At 36.0% G+C, this 13,349-nt stretch overlaps 1 protein-coding gene across 4 annotated transcripts in view; it reads right to left on the bottom strand.

Moving 5' to 3' along the window:
• The window catches only part of CEP70 (centrosomal protein 70), an 89,990-nt gene that overhangs the window by 42,025 nt on the left and 34,616 nt on the right, over window positions 1-13,349 (bottom strand). For all 4 annotated transcript variants that reach the window (XM_032869603.1, XM_032869600.1, XM_032869601.1 and 1 more), the window contains 4 exons: window positions 11,617-11,673; window positions 6,401-6,488; window positions 6,222-6,310; window positions 5,024-5,098 (listed from right to left, as the gene is read on the bottom strand). In XM_032869603.1, the coding sequence (XP_032725494.1) occupies window positions 5,024-5,098; window positions 6,222-6,310; window positions 6,401-6,488; window positions 11,617-11,673 (309 nt within the window). The remainder of the gene's footprint in view (window positions 1-5,023; window positions 5,099-6,221; window positions 6,311-6,400; window positions 6,489-11,616; window positions 11,674-13,349) is intronic.

The raw sequence follows: 13,349 nt of genomic DNA, 5'->3' as shown, positions 1-13,349 counted from the left end.
AAGATATTTCTATGTGCAGATATTTTATAGCTTTTAACTGTGTCTGATGAAGCCTTTCCATGATTCATGATGACTCCATTCTGGAGATGAGGAACAAGTTGAAAGATGGAATGCCAATTTTGTTTTTAAAAATCCTGCTAGGAGCGCCTGGGTGGCTCAGTGGGTTAAGCCTCTGCCTTCGGCTCAGGTCATGATCTCAGGGTCCTGGGATAGAGCCCAGCATGGGGTTCTCTGCTTGGCAGGGAGCCTGCTTCCCCCTACCTCTTCTGCCTGCCTCTCTGCCTACTTGTGATCTTGGTCAAATAAATAAATAAAATCTTTTTTTAAAAGTCCTGTTTATTGGGGCGCCTGGGTGGCTCTGTTGGCTAAGTGTCTGCCTTCAGCTCAGGTCATAATCCCAGGGTCCTGGGGTCAGGTCCCACATTGCCCACATAAGGCTCCCTGCTCAGTGGGAAGCCTGCTTCTCTCTCCCCCTCTGCTGCCCACCCCCATGCTTGTGCTCTCTTGCTCTCTCTGCCAAATAAATTAAAAAATCTTTAAAAAACACCACTTATTTTGCCACAAAGATACAAAACACATATATATCCACCAATGTGAGCCTCTCAAAGTTGTACATTCCTTGAATCTTTTTCTCCACATTCCTAGGACTTTTTATATGATTAGGATGAAAAGAAGGGTGTTTCCTTTCAATCTATCAACTCCAATGCTACAACTCTGAAGGCAACTGCTTCTTTAGAAAAGCAGTCTAGCTCCAGGCCAAAATCCCACATATTACCTTTCAGGCCCAAACCAGATGATTAGAAAGGTTTTGCCTAGAAAGCCTCATGGGGGAAAGTTGCTTTCCTACATCAGACTTGGAATACAGTCTATGCACTGCACTCTCTGGAGGGAGTTGCTGTCGAGAACTCAGCCCCCCTTATCCTTCCCTTTCCTTGGCAACACCCAGGCCAGCATTACTAGTCCAGGGGCCTCCATCCTGAGGCCTCTTTATTGGGGTGACCCTGACTGAGGTACTTGCCACTTCTCCTTATGGGGTGGGGGCAGTCTTAACTAACCTACTTTTCTCCACTCTGACTCAGTATTTTCCACTCCCAGGCCTACACTAGGCCCATGAAACAGCAGGAGTCTTTTGTGCAGGGCTCCTAGGCAGTGAGATGTTTCCTCCTACCAGTGCTGCATGTCATTCACTGACCCTTCCCTGGTGCCATTCCACAGAGAAAAATCGAATACTGCTTATACTGTTGTAGTAAGTGAATAAAGCCTTGATTGTTCATTTCAGTTTGGTTCACTGTCCTAACCACCTCACCATACATCAACTCAACACTAGAGTGACAGGATTATGATTCTGTTTTTGCCTACCAAATATAAATATCACTGAAATTAAATGAGATTAGTGTAGTACCTTTATCTTTAACTGGCAGACCTATTTGATCACCTCCTAATAACCGAATTTTATAATCAACCTGTTTGTATATTAATTCAAACATGAAAATCCATTTTTTCCATGTCAAATAGACTCATTTGATAGTGAAGGTGGTTGGTGGAAAGGCAACAAACCTAAGAAAAAAAATTGAATTCTCTCGGGTTCTAAATGGGAGAGAGAGAGCCTTTTCCCTCCTCTTCTTGTAGCATTTTCTTTGGAAAACTTGCAGTTGTAAATCCTTTCTCTATGTCTTTGAGAAGTATGTAAATCATTCTAAGATTTAAATAAGCCTCTTGCCAAGTTTACATCCCAGGAATGTCTTTCTTTGTAGGAGCCTTTGAACCACATTTTTGAAATGTAGATATCTCCCTGTCTCTGCAGCAGTTTAGTCTAGGCTCCTGGCTCTAGGTTGTACCTTGCTGCTTATCATAAAAAACATGGGAAGCTTTATTTTTTCCTTAGGATAGGATAAAGATAAAATTCACATAAAATATATGTAATCGATTGTACATGCCTGGCTATATAAAAGAATGAGATTTCTTTCTGGCTTTGTAATCTCTTCAGCAGACTGCCTATAATGTACATCACAGTCTGGCTGGATGTTAATCAGTAATAAAACTTTTTTTTATATATATGGAGAGGATTCACTGGACTGACAGGATATTTTTAGTTATTTGCCCAACATTTAGTTCTTGAATTCTCTAACATTTACATTCTTTAAAGAGAACACAGTAGTTCTTTAAAAAATATTTTGTCTCTGCCATTGCAGAAAATAAAAATTTGAGAAATTTTACCTTAAAAAAATGTTTTTCATCAGGTGTTTTGTTGGTTCTAATTAGTATGATGACTAAGAGTTTGAGCTTTGGAGTCAGAAAGACTGGGTACAGATCTAATTTCTTTCCAAGTTCTTCCACATACCATCTGTGTGATGTAGGCAATTTATCTAACATTCCTAATTCCCTGCTTCACATCTAGATTCTACAAAACTTCCAAACCTAAAAAAAAAAAAATTGTTAATTTTTTAAATTCCAAATTTAAATTTCCAAATCACAATTAATTTCTTCAAAATTCAATAGAAAAACACAGCAGGGATTAATTCTAAATCATAATTTTAAAGGCTAATCGTGAAAAGTCAATCTACAGACAACCCAATAGGAACAAAGACATATACAGTCAATTCTTGTTATTTGTGGTAGTTATATTCTATAAAGTCACCATAAACACTGAATTAGCAAAGACTGAGCCATTGCTCCCAGGGTTAATACTGAGTTGGTTTCCTACATGCAGCTGGTGACACTTCCCTCAACTTATCAATATATAAACTTGTTTTATGTGTGTCCATGTTTAAAAACACCTTATTTGATATTGTTATTCATTAACACTGAACTCAAAACTAACAGCACTATAACTCATGCCTAAATGACGTTTATCTAGCACATGTATTTTCTCTATAAGCCACATCACAGCCTTCTTCCCACCCAGGAAAGGACACTAGACAGCACATCAACACTATGCTTAGTGGCCATCATGAAGAAATCACCAAAAAAAGTGCAAAAATGCAAAGAAACAAGCAAAAAAGTGGCACTATGACAACAAGGATGCTTATTCAGAGTTAAAAGAACTGAAACAAGAGGACAGAGCATCACCTTGTTCAACAACAGGAAATGTATATTTGGGCATGTCCTCTCATGATCATAAAAGTGCTACAACAACTGATTTGAGGGTTAAAAATAAATTTTAGCAGGTAGGCAAGTTCACAAATATGAAATCTATGACTAAAGAAGACTGACTATCTATCTCTATGTATACATAGGTGCACATACATATGTGTGTGTGTGTGTTCACTAATATATTTGCCTTGAAGTGAGTAAAATTCCTTTGAAGAGGATGAGGACATGCCACTCCACAATATGCCGTTTGACATATGAAATGTTTTAAGCCAAAGGACTTTGAGACATGGCAGGTGCAGGAGAGACTCTCTCACCTCCTCCTCTCCTGAAGCTTTGATCTTAAGACCCTCATGTAATAGGGGCCCTCCAATACAGCCAAAGGAGCATTTTTATCTCTGCAGACAGAGGAACTCCAAGAAAGAATCTGAGTTCCCCCCAGTATATTAGCTCATGCCCTTTTGTCCTATCATGTTTATCTACAACTTCCCACTCTTCAACAAAAGTAGTGTAAGAAGGTTCAGGCTTAACTAGGCTTAACTGTTTCTTTAGGCCTTCATTTCCTTATGAACACCTTCATACAGTCACATATAACATCTATCTACACCTCCTCTTTTTACCTCCCTACATCCACCTTTTCCCAATTGCTTCTCAACCAATTTTCCTATCTCATTTAGACATGAAGAACTATCTAGTTATTCAGGCTTAAAACTTAGAGGAATCCTGATTTTTGCCCCCACTGAGCTGCTATATCCAATCCATCACCAAGTCCTATCAGCTCTACCTCCAATATTCCAAAGACTTCTCACCTCTGCCACTACTGCCCCTTGTGACCATGTCACCTCTTGTCCAAACTCACACAATAACAACTCTCATACTATTTCACACTTAGTACTTACACTACATTGGAATGGTCTTATTTATTTTTTTCACTGTCCTTCTCCCCTCATGTAATCTCCATGAGGGCAGGGACCATTTCTATTTGGCTTATCACGCAATTTCAGTACCCAAAATGCCAAGCAAATAGTAGGAAGTACTAAAGGTACCCAAAATATTAAGGAATAAGTAGGAAGGGAAAAATATTAAGTGAACTAATGAATGCAACCTTTCCGAACCTTCCATTTCTCTTTTCTTTTTTAGTTCTCTTTCTATACTATCTTAATTTAACTCAGTATGTTAATCCTTGGATGACCAGAATACTTGCCTTTCACTGTGGCATGTATTGCCATGGGAAGGAAGAAACATAGTTGTCAATGAAAATTGAAACAACTTATGCTAATATAACTGACTTAATACACCTAATGCATATATTAACTAATATAGTTTTCAAAATATTTCCTCCCAGTGCTCCCTGCACTACCTCTTCTGGTCCCACTCCCTTAAATGAAAGAGTACACCTGGATAATCTTCAGAAAATACTACCACTATTTAGGACCAACTTTTTCAAACTCCTCTGAGACTGTGCCTTTCAAAATCAAGAAAAGTACAAGTAAGTACTTTTATGTGAATGTGAATGGCTGTGAATGGCTCACTGCATTCATTCTAGTACTTTTAAAGTGTGATGAGGCTGTGTATTATTCAGGTCACAACTAGCACGAAGAAAAATTGGGGGCTTGGCATGTCTAATTTCAATGATTCACTTGCAATTCCAGTATGGTTTCCAAAGACAATTTTCTAGTTAAAATCTTTGCCCTTATTACATCAGATAAATGCCTTTTTTTGTTCTTAAGATAAATATATAGCCGAATCCAACACAGTAGAAACTGTTTTTAAACTCTAGAACCAGAAATACCTTTTATGTCATTTCCCCCCATCAGTCTGGTAATTTCAAACAAAGGCCATTATGAGGAAAGCATGAAGTAAACTTACAGGTAATAAAAATACTAAGATACTAAACCATAATGAATCTGTAACTTTGGTAAAATATAATTACTTGATGTTTTTCTTGAGGGCTTTCTCCAGTTTCTTCACCTGTTGTTTATAAAGTCTTAATTCATGCTGTGTGGGCCTGTAGAAAATAAATCACATTGAACACATTCAGTTTATTGAATAAAACCATAAATATATTTAATAAATAAGGTATACCATGTTATTTGTCACAAATATGCTCATTAAAAATCTTAAAATATTCCATGACTGCCAGTGAGGTGTTTATTGGCCACTGAATTTCTCCTTCCATGTATTTCCTGTTCAAAACTTTTTACCTATTTTGTTTGTTGTTAATTTGTTACTTGTTTTTATAGTGAAATATTTCAAATGTACAGACAAGAAAGAGAGAATAGTAAAATAAATAAGGGTGTACCCACTACTCAGCTTCGCCAAAGTTAAATGTTGACAGATTTGTTTTAAATTTTAACTGAAACATTATACATATAGTTAAAACTCCACGTGTCCCCATTTAGGTAACCACTATCCCAAATTCACTGCTCATTATTCCCATGCGTGGTTTAAAATTTTTGCTATGTATTTATATAGACATAAACTTACACAGTATGTAGTAGGTTTTTTAAAAATTTATATAAATGGCTTCTACTTTAGGTATCAGTTTCCTCTCCATTTAAATATAATCCTTATGAGAACAAGTTATTTATTTTGGTCATTATATTATAACCGAGCATAGGACAGACAGTGTCTAACTTGTAAGAGGTATTCAACAAACACTTGTCAAATGAAGAAAATCTTAACAATGTTCATCCCTTGTTATTCCCTGCCAACATGCAGAACATCATCCTTTTGTGGTGGCATGCTATATATAAATATACCTTTTTGTAGGACATTTAAACTTTTTAGTTTTCTTTTCCTCTCATGACACAGAGGTAAGATATTAAGACATTCTAAAGAAATTTGGGAATAGGAAACCTGCTGATATAAATCTGAATCTATTCTGTGTTCCTACCCAGTTTTATCTTTTCCATGTGGGGTCCTATATTCTCAATTCCCTTGTCTACCTACATGTGTTCTTGTTCCTTCCATCATATGAGATACAACTAACTAAAATGAATGTAAAAAAGTGTGACATTTCTAAGATTAGTTTCATGGTAAAGGAGCTGGAAAGATTCATTTAACACCCCAAATTCCAGTATGTGTTTACTTTCCAAAAGTTAAATAAAAATTACTTAAGTTTCTCTGACCTGGTTTCTAAATCTTTTTGGAGATTCAGCTTTTCACTTAAAAGTGCATCAATCTTGGATTTCGATTCCTTGAGTTGATTCTGTAATGACTTCAACACATTTCATAGAAAAATAGTTAACTTTCCTAGATTATTTTACTTTATATAAAAAAGTAATTATTAGTCAAGTAGTCCCCATACCATTAGAAGGCCTTTATAAGTTGGTGAGGCATCCAAACTTCTGTAGTCTTTTTCTTCTTCTGACAGACTTTCATTTTCTTTATATTGCCTGTGAAAAGATATACAATGTGTACTTATGAAAAATCTATCTTCAAAGGAAAAAATACAGCTAACAAAAATCAACCCAATAAGTGTTTGATAACCTAAACATGAATTAAAATTTAAGCCAAATTTCTTACTTGTTCTCAGAGAATGGTATTAGAACATACTACTACCCAGTATTACAGTACATTTCACAGTACAGTACAGTTCACTATCACCTTTAATTAAAACATAAGATCCATGTGGACCAAAACTTTATTTTGTTTACCATTGCATCTCACTGCCTAGAAGAGTTTAGGGTATAAAGGGGGTGAAAAAAACACTTCTTGAATGAATAAAGAAACAAAGCATACTGTTTTTACTTTGTAGTACTTTTAGGTCACCAAAAAACCTATACAAAAAATATAGAGAGAGAGTATGAGCCAACAGATTTAATAGTCCCAATTCAAGACTTGACACCATTAACCCGATGCTATTTGAATAGGTCAATCTCTCTGAATTTGTCTTCTGTCAGAGAAGTATCTATCACATCTACCTCAAAGGACTGGTGTTAAAAGTAAATAAAAAATATTAAAGCACTCATGTCTAGGAAGTCAGAAGTGAACTTCAAAAATCACCTGTTTCCAATATCCAAGACCATTTTTAAAATTTCTACCTAAAGAAAAAGATGGAATTAAACAAGGGAGCTTCACCTAACTACTAATTCACTACAGAACCATTTTCCCTGTGTTAATTTTTCAAGTATCTCTGACATCTCAGAAGAAAATGTGAGCCTAATAGGTTTCATTCCTATGTTACTTTCCTTGGCTCTTCAATCATATCCACCAAGTCAGGGAAATACTAACAGAAATAACTAGCAATAGATTTCATGTAATCTATATTGATGTAGTAACACTGGGTAAAAAAAAAAAAAAAAAAAGTAAAGTTACATAGCTGAAACCCATCATATGAAAAGGTACTTCCCCTCTTTTTCAGAGATTATAGCACATTTGCAGTTTTCTAAGACTTCCAATTGGTTAACCCATGTATTCACATTTCTAGTGCCTTGATTGCTGCTTCCTTTCCTTTCTGAGTTTGCTCATGTGTAGAGACAGAAAATAATACCAGTTTGTAGTATGCAGAAACTCCCTTCACAAGTCCCTCTGGAAGTTTCCCCAAACCTGTGCCCTAAATTAGAGCCCCCAAATAGTGTACCATAGGTGTGCTGTGCAAAATAGCTATGGCAAGATATTCATCCTCCTCAGGCCTCAGGACAACCAGGCAGGGCTTAGGGTGGTCAGAGTTCTTGAACCAGGTGCTTCCAATTGCAGCTCTGTATATATACCACAATGTGGTATACAAACAGCAATATTTGTGGTTCATAGTGAGAAAAACTTCAGACAACACAGTGCTTGATAAATAAATGTTAAGCAGGGGCTTTTGCCTCTGCAAGAGGCCCTGTCCCATCTGTCTTCTTCCCTTAGTCTTGCTCCCCTCGCTCTACAGATACATACCTCCTTCTCCTGTGTTTCCTGTGAATCCTAAGTAGGCAAATCCCTCATTTTCTCTGTTTCAGCTCTTTTATCTCTCAACTCTTTCATCTCCTTTTCTTCAGTAATGTAATACTTAACAATTATTTCTTCTTTTTACACTACTCTCACTCCTTCAGGTGATAATAATACCCTATTTATAGATCTCAAAATCCACCTTGAAGTTGCTACAATTTATCAAGTTCATACTCTTAGAAAGGAGACTATTGGAGTCTATAAAGTCAATGAACCCTGAAAAACCCTCTCCTTTGGAGAATTTTCATTGCAGCAAAGTATAAATGACTTCTAATTTTTTCCATCTGTAGGATTATTTATACCGTAGCTCCAATTTTCTTCCTATCTCCTTCTCCCTTAATGAGAGACATTCAAGCCAAACATCTGGCCTGAGCAAGGTTTTTATAAGCCAAACTATCTCACTTCAGCTCAGTGATGACAGGATTGCTAAGTGAAAAGGGAATTCCTTTCCACCAAGCTTCTCATTACTCAACCCTGGATTTTTTTTTTTTTAAGATTTTATTTATTTATTTGACAGAGATCACAAGCAGGCAGAGAGGCAGGCAGAGAGAGTAAGGGAAGCAGGCTCCCCGCTGAGCAGAGAGCCTGATGTGGGGCTCAATCCCAGGACCCTGGGTTCATGACCTGAGCTGAAGGCAGAGGCTTTAACCCACTGAGCCACCCAGGCACCCCTCAACCCTGGATTTTTACTACAAATTCTTGATAACCAAATTCAACACTCCCCAAAATGGACTCAATCCTATCATTTCTAGTCAGAGAACCCCAGTTTGCACCTCAGAAGCAACTTCTCATACTATATCCCACATGACAGATTTCAAATGATGGCTATGCTAAATCTTCTCTTACTAAAAATCTCAAACTCTCATCATGTATTAAGTCAGCAATCAGCAAGCTGCTGCCTGTGGGCTACATGCAGGCTGTGGATTTTTGTAATTAGATTTTTACAGAATACAGCCCTGCCAATTCATTTACATATCATCTGTGGCTGGCTTTGTGCTACAAGAGGAGGGCTGAAGAGTTGTGAGACTATATAGCCTAAAATGTCTGTAATATTCACTGTCTGGCCCATTACAGAATAGTTTGCAAACAACTAAATCTAGATTAGAATCTACTACAGACATGGCCCAAAGGTTGCAACTGATATTCAGTTTGGACCATATAATATTTTTGCTTTTTCTTTTTTTAAATTTTAAAGACTACAGTTGACAATACAGTTTTATATTAGTTTCAGGTGTATAACACAGTGATTCAGCTTCTCTGTAAATTTATGCTCACAAGTGTAGCTACCATCCATCATCATACACTATTACAATGTCATTGACTATATTCCCTACGCTTTCCCTATTATTCACATGACTTACTCATTCCATAACTGGAAGTCTCATCTCCCTCTCTCCTTACCCATTATGGCCATCTCCCACTCCCCTTCTCTCTGACAACCAACAGTTTGTTCCCTGTGGACCATACAATATTTTTAAAATCACTAAGTTAATTGTGAATATTAAAAATCTTACTTATAAATCTCGAAAAACAAGCAAATCTAGCCACACTGAACTCACATTCTTACAAGGTATCAACTGGCTAGAATGTGTAATAATGGACCACTTCAGACAGATGGTATACAGCTGTCCAATTTGCCACAGTCCTCACCTAGCCTGCTTCACTCACTTTCATTATTTTCTTGATTGTGTAAGCTTAAGTTTGCAACCTCTCAAGCAACTTCTCAAGAATTAAATTCTTCATTTTCCTTCTCTTTAATTTACACACTATGACTATCCGTTTTAGTGTCAAGTTGGCTAGGCTATGGTACCTAGCTGTTCAAACACCAGTCTAATTATTGTTATGAGGTATTTTTTAGACATGATTAACATTTAAATCAATAGACTTTAAGTAAAGGAGAACCTTTCCTAATGTGAGAAGCCTCATGCAATTAAAGGCCTTAAGAACAAACACTGAGACCCACAAAAAGGAACTCTTCCCTGGTTCTCTAGCCTGCAGGCCTACCCCACAATCACATGAACCAATTCCTTTATATTAAATTTTTTCCTATCTATAGAAATGTATATCCTATTGGTTCTGTTTCTCTTAAGAATGCTGACTAATCTACATATCTATAACCTCATCACCCAGTTTTTCTGTATTAAAGGAAAAAGTGCCTTCTTCTTTCCAAGGCAAATGATTGCCTTCCCATTCATTTACAGCCTACTTGGTCAAGTATATGAAAGACTGCTCTCTATAGATTACATCTATCTATAACATACCAACAAATCCCCTGAGCTCCAGCCAAACTGGTTTAATAACAGTGCCATAAAAAAATTCTATACTTTTATATCTATGCACTTTTGCTCATAGCATCCAATGACTAAAATGACTACCTTTTTTGCCTTCCTACTTTCCCAAATTTTACTTATCTTTCAAGCTCAAGCAAACCCTCATCTGCTTTGTAAAGGCTTCTCTGTTCACTCCATCCAAACTGTTTGTTCTTGTTCTAAACTCCTACTTATACTGTCTGCACATTTTTTAATAATTACACTATAATGACATTATGTGTATTAGTGTTTTTAATCTATTATTTTTCTTAATTATTAATGTGTTTACATTTTACCTCCCTTACTAGATTGTAAAATCTTAGAAGGGAAGAACCATATCCAAAACTTTGTCTTATCTCTATAGAATCTAACACCATGCCTATCATCTAAAAGACATAGTTTCATTTGGAAATCAGGAGGTCTCTGAAGTTACTTGATAGAATGCTACTTTCTGAACAGAATGAAACAAGGAATTGCTCTATCAATAGTTGTTCTCTTCTTGTCTTCCCTTCTCCCTTTTTCACTTCTTTCTCCCCAACATTCTGATTTTTTGTTGGTTGGTTGGTTGGTTGGTTGTTTTGTTTTGTTTTTAGGGTCCCCAGGGTGCTACAAGGGATCAGCAATGAGCACAGCTCTGCCACTGGTCCTGCTGTGTTTCTGGAAAGTCATTATTCTAGGGGAGAGAATACAAGAATGTACACCTGACAAAAGTGGGCAATTTATCTGCATTGTTTATTATGGTATCCTAAGTACCTAAAACAACATGGCATGAGGTAGGTGCTCAAAAATATTTGTTAAAAGAATTATCCCATCTATAAACAATGAAACGAAATAGCTGTTTTAATGACTTGAAAGTAGTTTAGATTATTTGGCTTTAGATATCCCTCAGTTATTTTAGATTAGTCAAAGACCATTATCTTTAATTATGTTGCACTTCAGTAGGCAGCTAGTATAATCCTATGCACTCCGTGGATATACTTAGTAACCGTCCAGTAGCTAAATGACAAGAGTAGAACAAATTATAATGCTGTGACAAATATTTTAAAATAAATGCAACAATACATTTTGTTATTAAATATAAATATTTTAAAATAAATGCAACAAAACATTTAAACATAAAAAGTAAAACAGTCTTCAAAATCGTTATAAAAAAAGAAATTCATAAATATGTATTAGGTAGATTTCCAAAGCATAGTTAAAGTTTCAGAGGACTATAAAAACTTTTGGTGTGATTCATGACTGGGTAATTAACTTTAAAAATTGTAAACAGGATTACTCTTACCTTTGTTTATGCAATTTCCTAATTTTACATTCATAGTAATCAATTAGGCAAAGCAACCTAGAAAACAGAAGATAAACTAAATTTTTAAAATATGATATTGGATCATTTACTATACTGTTCTCTTTACATAATTTCAAATTACAGCAACAAAGGATAAACGTTATTTAGTAAGTTTATAAAAAAATTTAAGTGATTTTTGTCAGAAGTATTATACTAAGCCATATATTTTTAAATTTTGAAGTATAGATTTTAAAATAATCACTAACATTTTATCAATATATTAAATGAATATCTCCTTTGTCCCAGCAGTTCTATCTCTAGCAACTGCTTCCACAGAAATATTTTCTCAAACTTGTAACTCAAAATGAACAAAGTTGTTCACTGCACCATTATTTACAAGAGTGAAAACCCAGAAACATTCTAAATGTTATTCAATAAGAGTAAAGTAAAATAAATAAGGACACATCCACTCTCTGGAAAACAATGAAGCATAGAAGTAATAATGTACGTAAATTTGTACGTCCTAATAAAAATTATAAGAAAAGTAATGTTGCATAGCCAAATGTAGAGTATTACTCCATTTTTTTTTTTAAGATTTTATGTATTTATTTGACAGAGTGAGTGAGCACAAGCAGGGGAACCTGCAAAGAGAGAGAGAGAGAGAAGCAGGCTCCCTGGGGCTCAACGTGGGGCTCGAGCCTAAGACCCTGGGATCCCGACCCAAGCCAAAGGCATTGCTTAACCAACTGAGCCACCCAAGTGCCTCTCCATTTTTGTTTTGAAAAGAAATAATTGTATGTGAAGTTGTATTTGTATTGAATAAAAACTCTGTGAGTTGCTAACTGGGGAACAGTAACCCTAAGGGAAAATCTTAGTTGTCACATTGACTGGTTGGGGAGGGTGCAGGATACTAAAAATTTGTCAACAAACTGACACAATGAACCATCCCACCCAAAATGCCAATGGCACTTCTGTTGTTAAACACTAGGAAAGATACAAACCAAACTATTAAAAGTGATTATCTCTGGAGTACGGAAATTAGGAAGGGTAAGCAGATATATTTTACTTAACACATTTTTGTATTGTTTGAACTTTTATAAACAGGTACTGCTTTTGTAATTTTAAAAAATCCTCAAAGGAAAAAATAACACTATGTTTTCATATGTTATTCTTTTTTTTTTTTTTAAAGATTTTATTTATTTATTTGACATAGAGAGATCACAAGTAGGCGGAGAGGCAGGCAGAGAGAGAGCAGGAAGCAGGCTCCCCGATGAGCAGAGAGCCTGATGCGGAGCTCGATGAGGAGCTCGATCACAGGAACCTGAGATCATGACCTGAGCCAAAGGCAGAGGTTTTAACCCACTGAGCCACCCAGGCACCCCACATGTTATTCTTCTTAAAGCAAGAATTTATACTATTTCCCCATCTTGAGAAACTTAATTCTTTTTTTCAGAACTAATTCAACCAATTGTGCTTTAAATATATCAACTTTCTGGATTATTCTTTCTTCATCTCAACACATACAAGCTCTCATATTATCCTGTAAAAATGTTTTAATTTCCTTTATATTAAATTAAAATCTGTTAATTTCCTTTATATCCTTCACAAACCCTCCCCCTTTACTCCCCACCGCCTTACACTACCATTTCATCTCTATCTTTTCCTTCACAGCAAACTTCATTCATTCTGTTACTGGATACCTTCAATAAACTTTTAGAGATGACGTAATTGTG

This window comes from Lontra canadensis, unplaced genomic scaffold (genome assembly GCF_010015895.1).
Source record: "Lontra canadensis isolate GAN:19392208 unplaced genomic scaffold, GSC_riverotter_1.0 scaffold38, whole genome shotgun sequence".
NCBI classification, from domain to species: Eukaryota; Metazoa; Chordata; class Mammalia; order Carnivora; family Mustelidae; genus Lontra; species Lontra canadensis.
The sequence above is the reverse complement of the archived record's forward strand: the minus strand, read 5'-3'. Positions and strand labels throughout refer to the sequence as shown.